This window comes from Hyla sarda, chromosome 3 (genome assembly GCF_029499605.1).
Source record: "Hyla sarda isolate aHylSar1 chromosome 3, aHylSar1.hap1, whole genome shotgun sequence".
NCBI classification, from domain to species: Eukaryota; Metazoa; Chordata; class Amphibia; order Anura; family Hylidae; genus Hyla; species Hyla sarda.
The window spans coordinates 279,412,616-279,437,203 of NC_079191.1; the positions used below are offsets into that span (position 1 = coordinate 279,412,616).

At 39.9% G+C, this 24,588-nt stretch overlaps 1 protein-coding gene across 2 annotated transcripts in view; it reads right to left on the minus strand.

Annotated features, from left to right (window-relative positions):
- The window catches only part of AIG1 (androgen induced 1), a 317,798-nt gene that overhangs the window by 40,949 nt on the left and 252,261 nt on the right, over nt 1-24,588 (minus strand). Inside the window, exon 4 of one of the 2 annotated variants that reach the window (XM_056566741.1) lies at nt 1,835-1,950. The exons of the other annotated variant lie outside the window; for it this stretch is intronic. Coding sequence (XP_056422716.1) covers nt 1,835-1,950 — 116 coding nt within the window. The remainder of the gene's footprint in view (nt 1-1,834; nt 1,951-24,588) is intronic. 2 annotated transcript variants of the gene reach the window in all.

The following is a 24,588-nucleotide window of genomic DNA, read 5'->3' on the forward strand; positions in this document are numbered from 1 at the left end:
GCAGAGCGGGGGAACCGAACTTTAATCCCCCCGCCCACGATCTGCTATTGGTTGGTCGCTTCTGACTGACCAATAGCAGGGATGGCACCCCTGCCACCTCACTCCTATGCCTTCAGGGGGATCGTGGGTGTCTTGGACACACCCGATCCCCCTTATTTTCTGGGTCACCGAAGACCCGTATGACCCAGAATCGCGGCCGATATGGATGTCTCAGGACCCCCCCCAGGGGTTTGCATGGGGTGCCTGCTGAATGATTTTAGAAGGCATCCCAGTCCGGTCCCCACCATGTGAACGGCGGGGACCGGAGTTCCCACGGCGTACCTGTAAGTGGTTAAAATATTCGTGTTTAGCTAACTGAGATATCATCAGTTGTTTTGATACATCCTATTGACAAGGTAAATGGTAACACCCAGTTGTCAATTTATTCATACATTTCCTGGAAGAGTAACAGAGGTAAAAACTGTTCTAAACAACAATGCTCCAGAACTTTTTCAAGGGAAATACAAATATTTGTTAAAACTGACAGGTCAGGAGGCCAAACAGATCATCCTTAAGCCACATTCTTAAATTTACAGAGCTTGCAAAATAAAAATAACAACTATGCTTTAACAAGATTACAGAGACATTTGCTTTAGTTTGAAAGCTTCAGGCTATGAAATTAAATTTATTCCCGTAAAGAATATATTGGCTTTGGAAAAATGCCTAAACTAGTGCTTATATAATAAATTAAAGAGGACCTGTTGCCAATCCGAATTCACTAGTATTAAAAAGTTTAGGCTGATTAAAAATAATATTATTTTTTATTTTTTTTTACAGTTTCTTCATATATCATCCCAATCCTGAGATATGTTGGTTTAGAGTATGTCTTATTAATGGGCGTGACTATTAGTTGATGAGTTGGGTTATACAGTGAGGAGGTGTGTATTAGGCATACACACCCCTCACTGTATAATCCCACCCCTCACCTGATATCCACTTCCATTATTTAAATTAAGTTCCCACCCAGCTGACTGATTCACTAAATTGTCAGACAAACTAAAAATCCTCATATCTCAGGCACAGGAGGACATAGCAAGAAACTGTATAAAAGGTGTGTGATCAGGGCATCCTAAACTATTTAAAGGGGTACTCCGGGGTACTAAACCTATAGCCCATCCTTTCCCTCTCCCCAACCTATTTATTTGTCTAAATATAATTCCTTAGCTATATACGGTAGAGCAGTTTCCCTGTCTCAGCTGTCACTTACATGCAGGGAGTGAGAGAAAGACGTCATTATCAGATCCACCTTGTCTTTGTGCAAAGCCCTGACTGAAAGTAGCCCCCACCCTCCTGGAAGACAAACCCCACGTGATTTGTGTCTTGTCCAGGGGTCTGGCTTCACAGCTACCCCTCCCTGTGTGAGGATCTTCCCGTCAGAGAAACAGCCCAGCGTCTCCTGTGAAGATTCTTAGTCACAACTCAGCACATAACACTGCTCTTTTGCCTGCTGTAGATCTAATCACTGACTGCTGCCATTCAGAGCATAGCATTATTTATTGCTGGGGGGAAAGAATAGTTTGAAAGAAAAGAAGAGTACAGTGTGTGCTGCTAACTGTGTGTTTACAACAACATAGCATGCACACAGATAGTAAAAGCAATTGGCTGGCAGCCATTACACAAAGCCGCACAGACTGCTAGGAGTTGTAGTCCACAGGAGCTTGGAGCACCCCTTTAATGATAGTGAAATATTATATTTTGGGGTGGGTCCTCTTTAAAGAATGGGTCTGCAATAGACAACCCTGAGTGTGTGTTATTCTTTGTAAATGAAACAAAAAAGTCAAACAAATACTCTTACCACAAAATGTAACAAATGGAGAATCCACAAACTGTTGCAATGCCACTATTTCTGCTTGGATACTGGTGATGTGTGGTCCTCATTTCAATTAATATGAAAGGCAGTACAGTAGTATGCTATAAAGATAGAAACAGAAGAATTTTAAGTACCTTAATGCTACAAAATGACCATTCAGTTTATAATAGAGGAATGTTAATAATAATTACTGCAATGTGAGTGGCAATGCTCTAGAGCATCTGACCCATGACACACACTTTACTCACTGCAGTATTACCAATATGGAATTATACAAGGATCCTGCCTGCATAAGACATGGCTGTGAGCAATCATTGCTATTCATTTACGCATAGGTAGTTTTAAAATATATAACAAAAAATAAATAAAATCTGTCCTGTGCTCTGGGTTTGTTCACTGTTAGATAAACTGTACATGGTTCTTAAGATGGAACCTAGATGTCAGTACATACTGGAGGACATATTCAAAACATATTCTGGGTAAATTAAAGTGTACCTGTCATATTGCAGAAAAAAATGCTTATATACAGTATGTTACTCTCTAGGTCATGCAGATTCTTTACATGTCTTTTTTTTTTATAGGTCTAACTTTTGTATTTGCCTCACAAATCCCTCTGCTCTGCTGATCATTTATTCTGACATACACTGCTCAGAAAGGGGTGTGTCCAAGGCAAGCACTGAACTTGTCCTCACTCATCATGCATTCACTTTCTTCCTGAGTTTGCTGTGCTGGGTTGAGCCGCAGCAGGTTTTCCACATTTAAAAAAAAAAAAAAAAAAGGGCTGCCAAGGGGTAACAAAACATCAGAATACTTATCTGATAATAAGGCGAGTGAGAGCACGCCTACTTAAAAAGCGCCAAGTAAAAATCCCCCCCAAAAAGATATAAAGATTTACAGAAAATCATACTTAGTTTGGAATATGTCCCCCACTGTGTTTTTCAAACTTGCTTTAACAATTGCAGCTTTAACCTTAGTAACCACCAATGTGCCTTTTGAGCCTTATTCAGTTTCATATGCCTTTACAGTAGGGTTATAAAAAGCTGGTATGGGTCTCCTGTGCTGGATACCACAGGAATTTGGCTGTCACATGATAGCTGGACTCTTGCTCTAACTATTGAAGGAAAGGAGAAACATCTGATCCCATCCTCTCATACAACAGTAGTGCAGTGCATTATATTAGTGATCAGAAGATTACATATAAAAGTTGAAAAAAGTTTAATAAAATATAATTAAAAGAAATCCCCCTCCCCACTCAACCCAAAAAACAAAAAATTCATACTTTTCCTAAAAAAATGAACTTTTCTACATAAAAAATAAAACGTGCACATATTTGGAACTGACATTACAGCAGGAACCAAAAAAAAAAAAAAAAAATTATCAATAATAATCCAGTGTAAAAAACAAACAAAAAAGCGAGAATTGTACCTGAAATGTGCTTGAAAATAGTACCAATAAAAACTGCTAAACTGCAAATCCCCTCACAAAAAACTAGTTTACAGGTCCAGTGAGAGAAAAATAAAAAAGTTATGGATCTTGGGATGTGGTGACACTTTTTTTCTTTTAAAACAAGTGATTCTATTGTGCAAAAGGTATCAAAGAAAACTACATAAATATGATATTGCAGAAATTGTACTGACCTAGCAAATAAAGTTAAAATGTTATTTTTTGCCAATTAGTGAAAAGTGTTAATTTAAAATGCAAAAAACCCCACAGTTTTTTCTTAATCCCCCCAAAAAGAGTTCATGAATATAGTGAATAAAGTTACCGCTCCTGGAATGCAAACAATTAAAAAAAAAATTAGTTGGTGATTATGGTGAAAATAGGTTGGCCACCAAGAAGATAAAAAGCTAAAAGACCAAATAAATATGAAGTATGAAAAACTAAATCCATCTATATGTCAAATATACAACATATAATGTTAGAATAAATAAATGTGTGCTTTTACATATTTCTGTGTTACAGCGCTGTCTGGTGAGCATGCTGGACTATATAAGTCAGTTATCCAAAAATAATATATATATGAACAAACCTTCTGCTCCCACTGGCTCTGGCTCCTGTTTTGTCTATAGGGAGAAGAGCTGTTCCTGAATATGGATAAGGGGGAAGAGATTTTAAATGTTTGTTTCCTGCCAAAAGACTTTTGTCATGAGAGTAGGGGAAATGTGCCAGTATGTTCCTCACTGAGCAGATAAACTACAGAGAGACTTTTCACAGTTTAAAGCTAGTAAGAAATGTATAAACATGTCAGTACAGTTCCTATTATATATGTATATATAGTTTATGATCTGTCAAAAATTATACACTTTAAATAAAGGCAATTTTAAACAATGAAATCATAAATTGCCTGTAAAGCCCTTCTGTCTTTTTATCTAACAGCATCTTCACTTTGGGGGAGGGGGGGAATTTATCAATACTTTAAGAGAACAAGAGTAAATAAAAAAGTAGCTTATGCTTGCCCAACACTCTAAATTTAAAGTGCAAAATACAGTAGAAAAAGAGTTGAAAATTTTTGCACAAATGACTTGTTGCTCAAAAATTTGGAATTTTTTTTTGCTATAACCTACTTTGCTCAGAGTGCTCAGAGTAAAACATTTGCATATTTAGCAAGGGGGCGGGTTGCGAAGTAAATATTGAAGAGGTAGGGGAGCTTGGCGAACCGGCTCCCCACCTCCATTGCGCAGAGCAGCACAATAGAAAGGAAGATTTAAATGTCCAGAACTTTCCAATTTCTTCACCAATAAATGTAAGCAACTTCTATTTTTAACGCTGTTTACCCTCACTATAAGTCAGTAAATTGGTAAATGGGTTTATTGCAGGTAAACAAGCTGTACGTTTCTCTTTAAGGCTGGGTTCACACAGGTGAAATATGTGTGGAATGTCTGCACGAAAAACAGTGTGTGAACAGTACAGCAGAATCCCATTGAAATCCATTGGACCCTGCTGCTACAGAATATTCATGCGGAATTCCACACAAACATTCTTCTGTGTGAACTCTGCAATAAAATGTCCTGCCTAGAAGACATCACTTAGTTTATACTGTGCAAAATATGGATGGAAACCTGATAAAATGCTGATGACATACTGATGGTATTTCATCACAGATACATCCGTATTATGGACATACCTCCATACCATGCTGTTAAAGTGTGCTTACAGTAAATTCACATGGACATGCTGTACATGCTGTAAATATTTTGGTTATCATTGTAGATTTTTCAGTAGATTACTAGTGGACTGGCAGGAAAATTCACAACCCCCGATTTCAAAGCCCAATGACTGTTTCCACTACTGCAAATCTGCACCAAAATTCACTCAATTTGAAGCAGATTTGTCTTGTGGATTATCTTGCAGATTGTATGACTGCAGAACATTTCTACTGCAAATCCACAATCTGATCTGTGTGAACTTAGCAAGAAACAAAATGAAGAATTTATTAACAGACGTAGATTTTATGATTTGGGTGGAGAAGCACTTTAATTACAAAAACAGACTAAGAAGAGACATCACACTAATCCACCAATGGAAACTGGACAATAATTACATATGTAGACATAAAATTTTGGAATGACATAACAAACAAGTAGAAAACCTTCTGCTTCAGCCCCATAAAAGAAATCCCAGTGATGACATTATCAATCATGTTAGCGTTCTTGGATATATTCTCCAAATGAGGTGAGATGTAAAGCTATGCTGAACTCTGCCACTCTGCTCCTAAGGCCACTGGCATCAGTGTGTACACAAAAGCTACACTGTCACTTGGTTGTTTCCTTCGCTTGTTACTTGGATTGCAAGTATAAAACTATAAACCTAAAAAGATTACCAATGTAATCTAATAAACAGATGTCAATTGGTGGTAACTGGTTATTCTGTGTTTTCAATGTTAGGTCACACACTTCAATCATAATTCATGACTGACTTATTTTACCCATGTGTTTACGTTCCTGACCTACGGACTTAAACTTACCACACCACAGATTCCAACAGTACTCTGTCAAGATTAAGAGGGTTTTCCCAAATACATATTATAAAAAATACAATCTCTCCCTTGAATTTTAGAATTTTTTTGCAAATGTATTAAAAAATTACCGTAAAAACTAATGTTTTGCATGACTATAAGTATTAAGAACCTTTGCTTTAAAATGTTAGCTCTGGGGTCCTACCATTGCTCTTGATCATCTCTGAGATGTTTCTACACCTTCATTGGAGTCACCTGTGGTAAATTCAGCTGATTGGACAGGATTTGTAAGGACACACCCCTGTCTATATAAGGTCTCAGAGCTGACTGTGAAAATCAGAGCAAAAACCAGGCCATGAGTCGGAAAGAACTGCCTGTAGATCTCAGAGAAAGAATTGCACTGGGCCACAGATCTGGACAGAGATACAAAATATGTAGGTTGCACTGAAAGCTCCCAAGAACACAGTGACCTTCATAAGTCTTAAATAAAAAAAATATTGGAACAACAAGGACTCGTCCAAGAGCTGTCCTCCCCACAAAGTTATCGGGGCAAGAAGTGGTCGATCCTCAGTAAAAGACACAGATGTCCTAGTGTCTGTCTAGGATTAGGGCTACCTAAAAAAATACTAATATCAACAATAAATAGTGTGAGTATGTTCTTATGATCAAATATCCTAAGTGTGTGTGTTGGGGGGGGGGGGGGGGATGTGTGGGTTGGTGTGTAGAGGAACGTAGGTGTCATTGTTTCAGGAATGTAACTTTAATGACAATTCCTTATATCATATATCTCTGCCTGCTTGTGACACAGAAGGAACTGAGTGCTGGCAGGTAATTTTATTTTCCTGACTAACAAAAAAGCAGCTTTGCAGGGTTAAAAGGTGAAACTGATTTCTTTTGACCCTGTAAAGCCTCTATTTTGTTAGCCTGGGAAAGAACACCACCAGTGACCTTTCTTCTTCCACAGTCATGGCCTTAAATATTGTCACCCCAGAAATTTTTCAAGAAAATGAAGTATTTCTCACAGAAAAGGATTGCAGTAACACATTTTGCTATACACATGTTTATTCCCTTTGCGTGTATTGGAACTAAACCAAAAAAAGGGAGGAAAAAAAGCAAATTGGACAAAATGTCGCACCAAACTCCAAATAAGTGCTGGAAAAAATTATTGGCACCCTAAAAAGGGTACTCTCGTTTTTTTTTTTTAAATCAAATGGTGCCAGAAAGTTAAACAGATTTGTAAATTAATTCTATTAAAAAATCTTAATCCTTCCAGTAATTTTTAGGGGCTGTATACTACAAAGGAAATATTTTTATTTTTGGATTTCTCTTACGTCACGACCACAGTGCTCTCTGCTGACCTCTGCTATCCATTTTAGGAACTGTCCAGAGCAGCATATGTTTGCTATGGGGATTTTCTCCTGCTCTGCACAGTTCCTAAAATGGACAGCAGAGGTCAGCAGAGAGCACCGTGGTCGTGACATAAGAGAAATCAAAAAAGAAAAAATTTCCTCTGTAGTATACAGCCCCTAAAAAGTACTGGAAGGATTAAGATTTTTTTATAGATGTAATTTACAAATCTGTTTAACTTTCTGGCACCAGTTGATCTAAACAAAAAAAAAAAAAAAGCTTTCCACGGGAGTACCCCTTTAACTCAATATCTGGTTGTACACCCTTTGGACAAAATAACTGAAATCAGTCGCTTCCTATAACCATCAATAAGCTTCTTACACCTCTCAGCCAGAATGTTGGACCACTCTTCCTTTACAAACTGCTCAATGTCTCTCTTATTGGAAGGGCGCCTTTTCCCAACAGCAATTTTAAGATCTCTCCACAGGTGTTCAATGGGATTTAGATCTGGACTCATTGATGGCCACTTCAGAATTCTCCAGCGCTTTGTTGCCATCCATTTCTGGGTGCTTTTTGACGTATGTTTGGGGTCATTGTCCTGCTGGAAGACCCAAGATCTTGGACACAAATCCAGCTTTCTGACACTGGGCTGTACAGTGCGACCCAAAATCCGTTGATAATCCTCAGATTTCATCATGCCTTGCACACATTAAAGGCACCCAGTGCCAGAGGCAGCAAAACAACCCGAAAACATCATTGAACCTCCACCGTATATCACTGTAGGTACGGTGTTCTTTTCTTTGTAGGCCTCATTCTGTTTTCAGTAAACAGTAGAATGATGTGCTTTATCAAAAAGCTCTATCTTGGTCTCATCTGTCTACAAACGTTTTCCCAGAAGGATTTTGGCTTACTCAAGTTCATTTTGGCAAAATGTAGTCTTGCTTTTTGATATCTCTGTGTCAGCAGTGGGGTCCTCCTGGGTCTCCTACCAGAGTGTTTCATTTCATTTAAATGTCGACTGGTAGTCCGCACTGACACTGATTCCTCCTGAGCTTGCAAGATCACTAGAATATCTTTGGAACTTGATTGGGGCTGCTTTTCCACCATCCGACCGATCCTGCGTTGACACCTTTCATCAATTTTCTCTTCCATCCACACCCAGGGAGATTAACTACAGTGCCATGGGTTGAAAACTTCTTCATAATGTTGCACACTGGTTTTGGTTCTCAAGTCCTCAGACAATTCTCTTCTCCTCTTTCTGTTGTCCATGCTTAGTGTGGCACACACAGACAGATAATGCAAAAACTAAGTGAGCTGCTATCCTTTTTCATCTGCTTTTAGGTATGATTTTTCTTTTTATTGCCCACACCTGTTACTCACCCCAGGTGAGTTTAAAGGAGCATCACATGCTTGAAACAATCTTATTTATCCACAATTTTGAAAGGATGCCAATCATTTTATTCAGCCCATTTTTGGAGTTTGGTGTGACGTTATGTCCAATTAGCTTTTTTCCTCCATTTTATGGTTAAGTTCCAATACACACAAAGGGAATAAACATGTGTATAGCAAAACATTACTTCAATCCTTACTGCAATCCCTTTCTGTGAGAAATACTTCATTTTTTGAAAAATGTCAGGGGTGCCAACATTTACGGCCATGACTAATTCCTTCTCATTTTCCGTATATAGATTGGGCACTTCCATTGATGCGTTACTGACTTGAATAAGATTTACAGGAACACTTTAGGTCACTGCTTTCTGGATGACGCTATCACAGACACGCTTTCTCTTTTTGGGATGCTGTTTGCATTTATCCACTTGCTTGCAAAACAAATACTCATTGTTCATCCCAAGTGGTGACTGCTCCAGGTGGTTTTAATATATTTTTTTTGTTTACTGTGACACCATTGCTATTTTGATTCGTATGTAAGGGTCCTGCAAACCACAGCAGGGGCACAAAGTCAGTAAACCTTGACAGCATTAAAACTGTTGGACAGTACCCTGCATCCTGATAGGCTTATCCAAAGCTTGCCCAAATTATTACACTAATGTTGAAGAAGCCAATTGGCAGGAGATGTTTCGGAACATTGATAAGAAGATATTTTAGGATAAAAGATCTCTGGCGTGGGTATGGACTGACCGTCTGATCACATTCCCTTTCTGATATACAGTACTGAAATACAATGTCTATATCTGCAACCACTAAGACTTGTTAATTCTGTGAAAGGCTTTCATGGCTTTAAAGGGGTAGTCTGGTTAATGAAAATTCTGTGGTAAAAGCCCCCTACTCTAAAAGTGTATACGGTTGTAATACACATAATTTACTTTGTCTGTCCTTTTCTGCCTATTTTCAGCAAAAGTTACGGACAGAAAGTGCTTGAAACTGGCCAGTCGTCTACTGAGATCATGTGATGCCTGCCCTGGCTGGGAGTCTGTCTTTCTTTTTCGTTTCTATGTAAAGTCAGGCCTCTAAGCCATGTCACTGACTGATTCTCTGCCCCTTTAGTGATGGGCGGCGATGCCGTGGTCAATAGGAGAGTGCCTGGCAGTCAGCACGGAGCTGCACTGACTGTCAGTAATTGTAGTCTCCAGGCTGCATGGCACATAAAACTTCTGGGTCCAAAACGCAACACTGCAGCTCAGCTAATCACATGTTCTGGCGGTCATAAGCTATGTGATGTATTGAGCCCAGGCACCAGGAAAAAGGCCAGGCCCGAGCCCAAAACATCACACTTCAACTCAGCCTATCCCCCGTGAAGTGGGACATTGCTGTGGCCAGTGATTAGTTGAGCAAGAAGAGGACCGCACTGGACTGGAGAAAGGAACAGTGATACTGGTTGTAACCAGCGGTGTGGCGGGAGATAAGTCAAGGTTTATTTTACTATCAATGTTTATTATTATTATTTTTTTTTATGCCAATCATAAGAGATAAAAAATTGTGAAGTGGCCCTTTAAAGAGATTGTAAACTGCAGATAATATTATACTATATAAGGATAGGTCAGGCTATCAGCAGTTAACCACCTCAACTAACTTTGTGAGCCACAGGGGACACTGTTTCTCTCCCATAATACAGACACTAAAGTGTTCCCTATCAGACTAAGACAGTGCTTCTCTACTGAGGTTCTATAGATCCTTGGTTATCCTCAGAAATGGTCAGGGCTTCTTAAAAACTGATCAGCAGAAGCATTATTACAGTAGGGATTGCAATCTGATTTTAACTTGCTCCAAGATGCTTGAAAGACATCACAGCTAAACCAGAACATAGTTCTAGACAAGAATTATAAAGGAGTGTAAACATTTTTCAGGTGTTCCCATGTAGGATCAGTAATATATGATTCATTTATGGTATGTTCATACGTAGTGTATACACTATGGATTTTAAATATCCAAAAGTAAAATCTTCAGCATGTAATCTGAGTTTCTCTGAATAAAACATGCCCCCAATGCTGTGGAGCTGATGCTGACTCCAGTGACTGAAAGAAGAATACCGTGAATATTAGAAGTCGCTGATTGCATGCTGAGAATTTCATCTGCAGTTTTCCTTGCACTAAATCTGGAGCAGAAATGCTACATGTGAACATGCTCTTATGAGGGTTTCTGACCACTTTGAAAAATTTGACCAAGGGCAGGCGATGGTGGGAACGGTTAAAAAAAAAAAAAAAGACACTCATCCCTGTTAGCTCCTGGTCCAGTGCTGCCAACACTCCATAGTGCAGACAGTGGTCGTGCAAAAAAAAAAAAAGCGCATGTGACTGCTATGGCTGTAGTGCTTTGTACTGAGAGTATGAGGATGTCACTTAAGCATTACTTCCAGACAGTGTGAGAAAAAGTGGCTGGACTATGAGTTACCAAAGGAGTAAGTGTAATTTTTTTTCAGCCATTGCCTACCCCTGGTCATTTTTTGTTTTGTTTCAAAGGCCAAAAAATCCCTTTAACCTACCAGGTCTAAACATCTCAAACTGCACAGGGGCCACTCTCTTAATAAAATAAAACTGGTATGATAGCCAGGCCACCAGAATGAGTACTTTACGCAATTTATGTCTTCTGATCAGGTTGTTTGGTGGCCTTCTTCATACCTTCTAATTTTTAAAGAGTGGAAAGTGGGACAAACCCTATGGGGCACTGCAGAAGTTTTTGTTTCTGTTAAATCATGACTGTAACCCTGCCCCCAAAGAATTTCCAAAATTTTTGTACAGCTACAATTCTCAGCATGGCCTGGAGATCTGAAGACGTAGTTTCCCAAAATATTTATTATAGGGCCTTAGATAGAAGCTAAGGTGACAGTGCCTGAAACTTATAGCAGCTCTTTGGCTAACACTTTAGGGACCATGGCAGTGTGTCCATCTTTATTACAGAGGCCCTGCAGTTAAGAACATTATGGGGGACATTTTTCAAAACATGTGTAGAGGATAGGCTGGCCAGTTGCGAATAACCGAGTGCTTCTTTTATTTTTAAGAAAACTTTTTTTTAAATGAAAGAAGCAATCTGATTTGTTTCTATTGGCAACTGCTCCTCTGCGCAGGTTTTTGATACCCCCACCCCCATTTATGTGTATTATGCAACCACAGTATAAGCTCCAGAGCAGTAGAAGGCTTGATGATGCCTACTATCTCTAAAATGTGTCAGGAGTTGATGTGGATGCATGGCGTTGATCACTTGATCAGGACCTATTGCCTGTCATGAGAAAATGTATTGAACAGGACATACACAGACTTCCCAGGACAGCACCAGAGATCTAAAACTGTTGTGCTTGGTCCAGGAAAGCTTGGATCTATTACAGTCTGTTATGGGGACATTCAATAACTGCACTTTGCTATAGGGGGTCTGTAGCTGGTACACTGTTATGGGTCATCTGTGGATGGCACATTGTGATGGTGACGAACTGTGGTTGGCAAATGCTTATGGGACCTAAAGGGCTAATAGTGGGCATGTTAGGCTGGAACACTGTTGATTTTATGTGGAGCAGTGTGGTCAGTGGCACCCTGGTTACCTGCCAGTCTTGCAGTGCATCTCATTTGTTGCCCTACAACTCCAGCAGTGCATAAGTAGATCCTATGGTTTCTGAAGCCAGCAAAGCATGTTCTGCATCTCTACAAGCCAATTGTGAGAATGACAGGTAGGGGACTGTCTTTTCGGGGCTCAGCTTTGTTAACCAATTAATCATGACAGGATACCATGCACTCGAGTATAACATTTCTTGTTTAGTTTATATTTAATTCCTTTGACTGAATTACAGCTGCAATTGTTGGGTAAAGGACTTCATTTCTGCCCTGTGTCCAAGACAAACTGGTTTCAGTGTAAGCTGGACCTCCTCCAGTTCTTCAGGAAGCTTAGGCTAAAGGCCTGGTTTTCTTGAATGACCTTGTCCATAACCAAAATTTAATCAAAAAACCCGCGGACAAAGGTGGAGCAATTGTGGTTATGGACAGGTCAAAATACATTAAAGAAGCAGAACGGCAACTAAATGATGCCGTTACCTACTCTAAGTCTTTATTGTTATATGAGTTAGGGGAAAGAAACAAAAAAAAATACAAACTAAATTAACCATAATACATATGACAAGACATACACAATAGGAAACACACATTAGGATGGGGGTATTCCCTCTGGCTGTTAAAATTATGTAGTGCTTGCCTGGTGTAGCCAATGCAGCATTGCCCCAGATTTCCAAATAAAGACCAATCTGTCCATACTTTACCAAATCCTCCAGTAAATCATTGTCTATGGCTTTAAATTCCTCCTATCTCTGCAGGTCATCTGGGGCCTCCAGCCACATAATCCGAGTTAATGGTGTATTCAAATTCCAAGTTCTGGCTATAATTTGACTCACTGCTATTATAAAGAAGCTTAATATATTGCCTCTTATATTTTTATATGGAATTGCAGTTATTGAAATTAAAGACATTGCTGGTGTTGGCGAGACCTGGCCAGACATAACCAAATTGTATAGGTCTGACCTCTAGCCACAGGCAATATACACCCTTACATCCCCACCAAATATGTAACATATCCTCTATGTTATTATTACATTGCCAACAGTTTGGTGAACTAGTCGGGTAACATTTATTAACTTTTTCTGTAGTCAAATACCATTGCGTCATTATCTTATAGTTTAGTTCTTATAGTTTACATTTTGTGTGTGAGAATATATGCCTTCCGACATTCATCTCCTTAAATAGAGATACCCATGTTTCTTGACCATTTCTTCTTTAAAGGATGTATATATCTCTCATAACTTCCCTTTTGACATAAATTCTTGACAGAAGATGTTTAGGCGTCTCTTTCACAATACACAACTCTCCAAAAGGTGTCAAAGAGGAATATAGTGCATTTCCTTTATTTAGGGAGTTAATACAACTTCTCAACGAAAATAATGTACCTAGTTCCCTTTAGCAAATATTCCATCTTTTATCAAATCATTAAGTGATTTCAGATCCCCAGTACCCATAATGTTTTTTATCCTAAGTTCTTGTAACTTTTTAGTAAAAATATAACGATTCACTAGTAAATCCTTATTATCCGATAATGGCATTAGGGGACCTGGTATATTAACAAGTTTATATTTATTCAAAAAGCGTTGCAGAGCTACATATAGGGTTTTGATTATAGATGGTATTGTTTTATCCAGATGCAATTTATCTATCCAAAAAAAAAAAACATGCAAGCATGGGCAACAGAGTATGGAGCATTTCTACCCATAGTTTCCCTATATTGTAGTTCTGGTGTTTCACCACACACTTTCTAATGCCACATAATATAAATGCAGGCCAGGAACTCCGAAACCACCTTCCTCTTTGGGTTTTGTAAGGGAGGAAAGTCTTAGGTGAGCCTTCCTGCCATTCCACATAAACTTATTAATATATATTTTTTTTTTAAAGAGTTGTGGTAACATTACCAGGGTGGTCTGGAAAATATATAATAGACAAGGTAGGACATCCATTTTTAGCACATTTATTCTTCCAAACCACAATAGTGGTAGGGGGCTCCATTTTTCAGATCTTTCTCAATTCGATTGATCATGGGAATATAGTTCAGTATATATAATTTGCCCAAATCCGAAGAGGATCAATACTCCCAGATAACTGATATGCGATTCAGTCCATTTAAATGCATAGTAAGATTCCAACTGTTCTCTATCTTGTTGTGGGGTATTTAAGTTTAGTATTTCAGATTTCTGTACATTTACTTTCAAATTACTTAATTTACCGAATGTTGCAAATTCCTGAAGAATGGAAGGAAGGCTCGTCTTAGGTGATGTATCATATATTAATAAATCGTCCGCAAATAAAGCTAAATTATGTTTACAAGAACCTATCTAGAGGAATTAATTAATTTGATCTTATGGCATTTGCTAATGATTCCATTACCAGGATGTAAAAATATGGGGACAAAGGGCAACCTGGTCTGGTTCTTGATAGGGAAACTATCTTAAAGTACTCAATTTACTCTAACCCCAGCACTTGGCTCCTTACATCAAGCCATAATCCAATTTTTCATTCTCTTTCCCATCTCTATTTCCACATGTGTCTCCTCCAGGAAACCCCAATCTACCCTATCGAAAGCCTTTTCTGCATCTAACGTTAGTAGGCATGTTGGGGTCCCCTGGAGGACAGACTGTGAAATCAGGGGAGTTGTTCTAATCACACTGTCCCTGGCTTCCCGGCCCGGTATAAATCCGACTTGTTCTCTGTTTATCAACCTTTGAATAATATTATGCAGACGATTTGCAATAATTTTGAAAAAAAATTTCATATCTACAATAATTAGGGCAATCAGACAATAGTTTCCACATAAAGTTAAATCCTTCTCAGCTTTAGGTATCACTAATAATATGTGTCTGTAAAGACTGTGGTATAAATAAGCATGTAGGTGAGAATTATAAACCTTGATCATGAACGGGGACAAGGTCTGGCAAAATAAAAATACGAGATGTCAGCCCGTCAGGCCCTGGGCTCTTCCCAATTTTAAGTTGATTTATTACTGCTTCAACCTCCATTTGGGTAAAATCCTGTTCTATTTCCTCTTTTTCTTCTAGTAAAACTTTTGTTAAAGGGGTACTCCGGTGCTTAGACATCTTAGACAGGATAGGGGATAAGATGCCTGATCGCGGGAGTCCTGCCGCTGGGGACCCCCGTGATCATGCACGTGGCACCCCGTTTGTAATCAGTCCCCGGAGCGTGTTCGCTCCGGGTCTGATTACCGGCGACTACAGGGCGGGCGGCGTGTGACGTCACGCCTCCGCCCCGTGTGATGTCACGCTCCGCCCCTCAATGCAAGTCTATGGGAGGAGGCGTGACAGCTATCACGCCCCCTCCCGTAGGCTTGCATTGAGGGGCGGAGCGTGACGTCACATGGGGCGGAGGCGTGACGTCACACGCACGCCCGCCCTGTAGTTGCCGGTAATCAGACCCGGAGCGAACACACTCCGGGGACTGATTACAAACGGGGTGCCGCGTGCAAGATCACGGGGGTCCCCAGCGGCAGGACTCCCATGATCAGGCATCATTTCCCCTATCCTTTGGATAGGGGATAAGATGTCTAAGCACCGGAGTACCCCTTTAAGTTATTATTCCTCAAATAAGCCGCTTTCTCCTGAATAGATGCCTGTTGTTCCCCTACAAATACATTTTAGAGGTCTCTATAGTAGTTATAAAACTCTCCCAATATCTCAGATGGGCCATGTACCATTACATTAAACCCGATGTGGATTGTATAGCATTAATCTGTTTTTGCTCTGTACGGGGATGTAAGACCCTAGCTAAAATGTGCCCACATTTATTATCATATTCAAATCCTTTCTGCCTAATTTTATCTCTAATACATTAAAGCTGTTGGACCAGATGTAACAATATCTCCCTTCTCAAATTTTAGATCTATGCTTTCAACTGGTCACTAGGATGCACTTTATTACTATCATCCTTTACCCTTAGGCTATCTAGTAACGATGTCAATTTTTGGGTACACTCCTTTTTATTGGGAGGGGTGTTGTGTCTTTTTCATGCATCTCAATAAATTCTAAAATTGGATTGATTTCCATTATACAATTATCATCTCTTAATAAATTATCATTCAGACGCCATGTATATATATATATATATAACCTTTTTACCATACCATAATTTTGCATATATTGGGGCATGGTCTGACCAAATTGGGATGTCGATCTAACATTTAGGGCCCATGTCTAATAGTTTCTGGGATAAAAAATATAGTCCAGCCTCGCATAACTATTATTTGATACTGATTCTCCAGACAAGTTTCAATAGTGCCAATTCTCTTAATATATTTCAGAGATGATATAGATAACGTAGTTTTACCTGTTGAGGAGTCTAAAACAGGATTCAGTGGTATATCAACCCCTTGCCACAGAATGCCATTTATAAACAGCGCTGCGGCACGGCAGGGTTATGAAGCGAGCTCAGGAGCTGAGCTCGAATCATACCCGCACAGTCCCGGCAGCAGTCAGGATCCGTGGCTAATGCTGGACATTGCCGTTCAGGCAGATGCCCGGCATTTACTGTTTAGACGCGGCGATCAAAGTTGATTCCCGCGTCTAAAGTGAAAGCAGCTCAGTAGGGCTGATCGGGACCACAGTGGTGAAACCGCAGAGTCCCGATCAGCTGTTAGGACACGAGGAGTGTCCCTACCTGCCTCTTCATTGTCCAATCGCCAATTCATTGCTTGAGATACAGGCAGGAGCAGTGGAGCGCCGACAACACAGATCAATGCTATGCTATGGCATAGCATTGATACGCGCCTGCAATTAATGTACTTTATGTTATAGTCCCCTATGGGGGCTATAACAGTGCAAAAAAAAGTGTAAAAAAAAAAAGTTAATAAATGCGATTTAACCCTTCCCTAATAAACGTTTGAATCATCCCCCTTTTCCCATTTAAAAAAAAATAAAAAAGTATATAAAACATATGTGGTGCATAAATGTCCGAACTATAAAAAATATATATATACCGTATTTATCGGGGTATACCACGCACCGGCCTATAACACGCACCCTCATTTTACCAAGGATATTTGGGTAAAAAAAGTTTTTTACCCAAATATCCATGAAAAAATGAGGGTGCATGTGTGCGCGTGTATACCCCGATATACCCCCAGGAAAGGCAGGGGGAGAGAGGCCGTCGCTACCCGCTTCTCTCCCCCTGCCTTTCCTGGGGTCTAGAGCGCTGCTGTCGGCCCTTTTCACCCCCTGGTTATCGGTGCCGCTGCCCGTTCTGTCCCCCCTGACTATCGGTGCCGGCGCCGATAGCCAGGGGGAGAGAAGCGGCGCCGACAGCCAGGGGGAGAGAAGGGGCAGCGGCACCCATTGCCGACGCCGCTGCCCCGTTGCCTTCCCCCATCCCCGGTGGCATAATTACCTGAGTCCGGTCCGCGCTGCTCCAGGCCTCCGTCGTGCGTCCCCAGCGTCGTTGCTATGCACGGCGCGGCGCTCTGACATCATGCGCCGAGCCGTTCAGCGCATAGCAATGACGCCGGGGATGCACGACGGAGGCCTGGAGCAGTGGTAATTATGCCACCGGGGATGGGGGGAGGCAACGGGGCAGCGGCGCCGGCAATGGGTGCCGCTGCCCCTTCTCTCCCCCTGGCTGTCGGTGCCGCTTCTCTCCCCCTGGCTATCGGCGCCGGCACCGATAGTCAGGGGGACAGAACGGGCAGCGGCGCCGATAACCAGGGGGTGAAAAGGGCTGACAGCAGCGCTCTAGACCCCAGGAAAGGCAGAGGGAGAGAAGCGGGCAGCGACGGCCTCTCTCCCCCTGCCTTTCCTGGGGGTGTATCGGCGTATAACACGCACACAGACTTTAGGCTAAAAATTTTAGCCTAAAAAGTGTGTGTTATACGCCGATAAATACGGTATATATATATATATATATATATATATATATATATATATATATATTATATTTATATCGTTAATTAAACGCACGGTCAATGGTGTACACATAAAAAAATTCCAAAGTCCAAAATAGCATATTTTTGGTCACTTTTTATACCATAAAAATGAATAAAAAGCGATCAAAACCTCCGATCAAAACAAAAATGGTACCGATAAAGACTTGAGATCACAGCGCAAAAAATGATCCCTCATATATCCCTGTATGGAAAATAAAAAAGTTTTAGGGGTCAGAATAGGACAGATTTCGTGCATGTAGTTATGATTTATTCCAGAGGTTAAACAAAAGCAAACCTATATAAGTAGGGTATCATTTTAATTGTATTGACCTACAGAATAAAGATAAGCTGTCATTTTTACCGAAAATTGCACTGCGTAGAAACGGAAGCCACAAAAATTATAAAATGGCATATTTTTTTTTTCAATTTTGTCCCACAATTTTTTATTTTTTTTGCTGTCGATTTTTGGGTAAAATGACTGATGTCAATATAAAGTAGAGTTGGTGGTGCAAAAAACAAGCCATCATATGGGTCTGTAGGTGCAAAATTCAAAGGGTTATGATTTTTAAAAGGTAAGGAGGAAAAAATGAAAGTTCAAAAACGGAAAAACGTCTTCTCCCATTATTATATTAGAGCCTGACGCAAAATTTTCCACATCCTTCAGTACCCTGGAGACAAATGACATCTGTCAGGGATGTGGAATTCCTATCGCCCGACTGCATGTCCCGGGCGCGGGGCAGGTGAATTTTTCCGTCCCTTAGCCTGGGCAAGCAGGGCTGGACCTGACAAGCGCGGCGGCGCTCAGCAGTCTGTATGGAGGGGGCTCCCGACTCCTTCCCGCTCCATACTCTGCAGTTCCTGGCCGCCACTAATAGCCAGCAGCCACAGCTGGCTATTAACCCTTTAGATCGCCGCTGTCAAAGGCATCTAAAAGGCACATGTGAATGCGCCCTGGTGGGCTAGTGGGGTGGATCGGGCGCGGGGGGGGGGGGGGGGGGGGGGATGATCCACAATAGAGGTAGCAGGAGGGCTTACCTCTGTTCCCTGTGTCCGTGGCTCTGTCACTGATAGATCCTGGTTGGACTAGGCTCTATCAATGGATCGCAGAGCACACAGATCAATGGAGTTCAATAGAACTCTATTGATCTGTATGAGGAATCTAATGATTTCTCCTTAAAGTCTAATAAAGTGTGAAAAAATTTTTTAATAAAAGTTTAAAAGACACACATTAACCCCTTCCATGTTAAAAGTTCAAATCACCCCCTTTTCCTATATAAAACATGTAAACATAACAATAAACATATTTAGTATCACTGCATGCGTAATTGTACGAACTATTAAAATATAATGTATACAAAAAAAGATTGCAGCAGCCCACTTTGTCAAAAAATGGAGGCTCTTAGCACACTTTTTGATCAAAACGTGTCCCCCCATCCACCACGCGAAGGTGGCCTCATTTCGGATGGGATCCTAACACACATTCTGAGCCTCACACTCATAACACTCACCTCAGCCGGGCATATAGCCTCTGACTGGGTGACATGCTGGATCCATTATCAATTTAAAATACCTCCTGTGAAAAAGGGGAGGGGTGCACGGCTACAGAGGATGCCATTCCCCCTAAGTTGCACAAACAAACAAAAAGAAAAATAGCCAACACAACTACCCAATACACGGGTGCACGCTGCTGTGGCTGCCGTGCACCCCTCCCCTTTTTCACAGAAGGTATTTTAAATTGATAATGGATCCAGAATGTCACCCAGTCAGAGGCTATATGCCCAGCAGAGGTGAGTGTTAGGCTAAGAATGTGTGTTAGGGTCCTATCCGAAATGAGGCCACCTCCGTGTGGTGGATGGGGGACACGTTTTGATTAAAAAGTGCGCTAAGAGCCTCCATTTTTTGACCATGTGTGGTGCTGCAATCTTCTTTTTTGTATACTCTGTATTTGCCACAGCAGCGTGCACCCGTGTATTAGGTAGTTGTGCTGGATATTTTTCTTTTTGTTTATTAAAATATCACACTATGTATCCTATACGGTAAATGATGTAAATGTAAAAAAAAAAAATAATAATAATTTTTATAATATCCCAGAAAAAAAGTTAAAAAGCGATTAAAAAGTGAGATCAATGCCAAAATGGTACCAATACAAAAAACAGATTATGGCACAAAAAATGAGCCCTCATACAGCCTGGTATGCGAAAAAAAATTGTAAAAAAAAGCTACAGGGGTCAAAAAATGGCAATTAAAAAAATTCGAAAAAGTTCAGAATTTTTTTTTAAATTAGTAAAACATGACGGAAACTATACAAATCTGGTATTGCTGTAATCAGTCCGGCCTAAAGTATCAAAACAACATGTTAGCTCAACCACAAGGTAAATGGCATAGAAAAGAAAACCACCAAATTTGCTAAATTATCTTTTACTATTTCAATTTCACTTCACAGATTATATATATATATTTTATTGGTTTGGAGAATATGTTATTGAAAAATGTAAAGGTATTATTATAGTAGGTAGTTATGGCTATTATAGGGCGAGGAAGAAAAAACGAGAGAGTGTAACAGCGAAAATTAGTCCGGACAAGTGGATCGTCATGAGGGACAAGTAGATTTTGCTCCGTTTTAGTCCCGTGGACAAGTAGTTTTTTTTATTACATTTCCACACCCCTGCCTGTTCTATATTGGGAAAATATACACTTGCCAAAACCACTAGTGCTCCTTCTATTTTTAATTTAATAAACAGATATCTTTGAGGCCTTAAAGAGGGTCTCTTGTATAAATAATATATGGACCCCTTTTTTCTGAAAGCTCCACATGATCTGTTTTCTTTTTTGGAGGATGTTTAGGCACCATGCATTATATGTACTAAAAGTTTACCCTGGTGGTGGCATAGATCAATTTTATAATCTTGTTCTTCTTAATGAAGGTAAGTGCCAGAGGTACAGAAGAAGAGGGGGGGGGGGGATAGAAAAGGGAGGGAAAATACACAAACGACAAAAGACAAGACAAAAAAATTGGCTGAAGATCGTATACTACAATCCTACCTATCTAACCTAATGGCAACCTGTCTATACAGCACACTTTGCCGCGTTCCCTACTGTAGACTAACAAGTACTTGACATTTAGTGGTCAACTCTCGCTTCCTTCCAAAAGAGAAATATAAATATTATAAATTTAAATTATAAATATAAACTGACCAACTCCAGAAGGGCCTTCATATATCCATATGGGGCTTAGTTCGTCTTTATTCCTCCAGATCTCCTCTTCCTTTCTTTCAGTTGGACTTGTTTCCACTCCTCGTTAGTTAAGAAAATACTTAATTGATTTGTCTCTGGCAATTCCGGAAGTAATTTTTTTGCCAGCTAAAAAGTGTCCATCAATTTTTGAAGTACTTAAAGATCACCATCTTGCCATCTTTTTTTACAATTACCTCTGCTGGGTGAGTGGATTAAGCATGTTAGGGTGCCATCCGACAAGAGGCCACCTCCGCGTGGTGGAGGTGGGGGGACACGTTTTGATCAAAAAGTGCGCTAAGAGCTTCCATTTTTTGACCAAGAGTGCTGCTCCAACCTTCTTTTTTGTATACTTTGTATTTGCCACAGCAGCGTACACCCGTGTATTAGGTAGTTGTGCTGGCTATATTTATTTTTTTGTGATGCAAGTCAGGGGGAGTGGCACCCTCTCTAGCCATGCACCCCTCCATGTTTCACAGGAGGTTTTTAAATTGATAGTGGATCCTGCATTTCACCCAGTCAGAGGCCATATGCCCAGGGGAGCTGAGTGGATTAAGCATGTTAGGGTCCCAACCGACAAGAGGCCACTTCCACGTGGTGGATAGAGGACACCTTTTTGATCAAAAAGTGCGCTAAGGGGCCTCCATTTCATGACCAAGAATGCTGTTTCAACCTTCTTTTTGTAATACTTTGTAGTTGCCACAGCAGCGTGCACCCGTGTATTAGGTAGTTGTGCTGGCTATTTTTCTTTTTTGTGTTTTTGCTATGCAAGTTAGGGGCAGTGGCAGCCTCTCTAGCCGTGCACCCCTCCCTGTTTCTCAGAGGCTATATGCCCAGCAGAGGTGAGTGTTAGGCTCACAATGTGTGTTAGGGTCCCATCCGACAAGAGGCCACCTCTGCGTGGTGGATGGAGGACATGTTTTAATCAAAAAGTGTGCTAAGAGCCTCCATTTTTTGATCAAGAGTGCAGAGGCAACTTTTTTTAAATTTATTTTTTTACAATATGTTGGAACGGATAACCCCATCTAAAGTTTATTCTTCTGGCCTTCAGAAGATCCAAGAGAGGGCGTGGTGACCTTCTAAGCTTTAATGTTCTTCTTGATAAGTCAGGGAAAATAGCATGCACTCTAGACCAAGCTCTTTGACTGCACTGAGCAAGGGTTTCAATGGACAGGTCAAGACATAAGGCAGTATTCCGGGTACTGTGAAACTTTACTCTAAATCCAGGACTGCCCTATTGGATCTCAGATGGTTGGAAAGTATGGCCACCTTCATTAGTCCCCTGCATGGTTAGTTTTTGAGACAGCCAACATAGGCAGATTTACAAATATTCAAAATTGTTTCTGGTTTTAAAATGATTAATTTAACCTTGCGTGTCCTTTTTTTTTTTTTTCTTTTCTTTTATCTGTGTGTAATAGATTTATTTGTTGGTTTTTATTGTGTCACTTCATGCAAGAATCTATCTTACCTCTGATCCCACATAGGTAATCCCTAAAGGAGTCATCAAATTTCTATTACTATTCTATCAATTCTATTACTATTAGATATTATATAATTCAGATATAACAGAGCATTTTACGGTGTGGACTGAAGCCAATAGATGTAGAACCCAGTAAATGTAACACCCTTTATCGGAATCAAACTCAATCAACTGAGATTACTTGGTATCTTCTACTACTCTTGACTATGGATGTAATTGTAGTTTTTTTTTATGGTATTACATAGATTCAAAAATAGAATAAAAATAGATTTCTACAAAAAAAAGATATTGCTATCAAACCTGAAGAAACCATATACCAATTTGTCTTACATTTATTAATCCCTTAGGGACACAGCCTATTTTCACCTTAAGGTTTTCGTTGCATTTTCGTTTTTTCCTCCTTCCCTTCTAAAAATCATAACGCTTTCAATTTTGCACCTACAGACCCATATAAAAGCTTGTTTTTTGTGTCACCAATTGTACTTTGTAATGACATCACTTATTTTATAATATAACCTGCAGCGAAACCCCCCCAAAAATGTGTGGTGAAATAAAAAAAGAAACGCCATTTTGTAAATTTTGGGGGCTCTAGTTTCTACACAGTGCACTTTTTGGTAAAAATGACACCTTATCTTTATTCTGTAGGTAAATACTGTTACAAGGATACCCAATTGATATAGGTTTTATTTGATTTTAATACTTTAAAAAATTATAAACTAAATGAACCAAAATTAGTATGTTTAAAATTGGCATCTTCTGACCCTTATAACTTTAAAATTTTTCTGTGTACGGGGCGGTATGAGGGCTCATTTTTTGCGCCGTCGTCTGTAGATTTTATCGGTACCATTTTTGTTTTGACGGGACCATAATATTTTTATGGTATATGAAGTGACCAAAAATGCGTATTTTTTATGTGTACGCCATTGACCGCGTGGTTTAACTAACCTTATATTTTAATAGTTTGCACATTTATGCATGAGGTGGAGCCACATATGATTATTTTTATTCTTTATTACATTATTTTATTTAAAAAATGGGAAAAGGGGGGGGGGTGATTTAAACTTCTAATAGGGAATGGATAAATTAACTTTTATTACATTATTTTTTTTTAATACTTTTTTTTTCTCTTTTAGTCCCCATAGGACTGCCATTGCATAGTGTAACCAGCGCTTTGCTGCTCTAGCCTGCTGTGTAGGCATGGAGCAGTAGGTCACCGTTTGGACGGTGGTCCGATTTTGTCGCGATAGTCCAGATGAGCTGCCAGGATTCTTTTACTTTCACTTTAGACGCGACAATCAACTTTGATCGCAGTGTCTAAAGGATTAATGCCGGGCATCGGCTAATTTTCTGGCACCAGTTGATTAAAAAAAAGTTTTCCAGTGGAGTACCCCTTTAAGGATCGGGGATGAAGGGCGTACATGTGGTTCAGTCTTTACAGCACAATATGAAATATTTTATAGTTGCCTTTGACGTAAACAGAATGGCAGGACACATCTGTCATTGTCACACATCAAAAATAAATTGGATGTGAAACATCTCAGAGCTTTTATTCTATTTTTAACATTATAATAGGTGATAAATGAAGTGGATAGAAAGCTTTCCCCATGATGGTTCCCGTGTGATGTTTTCAATCTCTGTTATTGAATGTGTCTCTTCCCAAATGTTTGTTGGGTAATCTGAAAGACATAGTGCCAAAGACTTACAGTGCCAAAGATATTGACAACAAGACACTGAATTATAATTTACAGTGTCTGTATATCTTTAAACAGATAGGTTATATAAGAAAAAAAACAAGAAAACAACTAGCAATGCTGGCCTTTT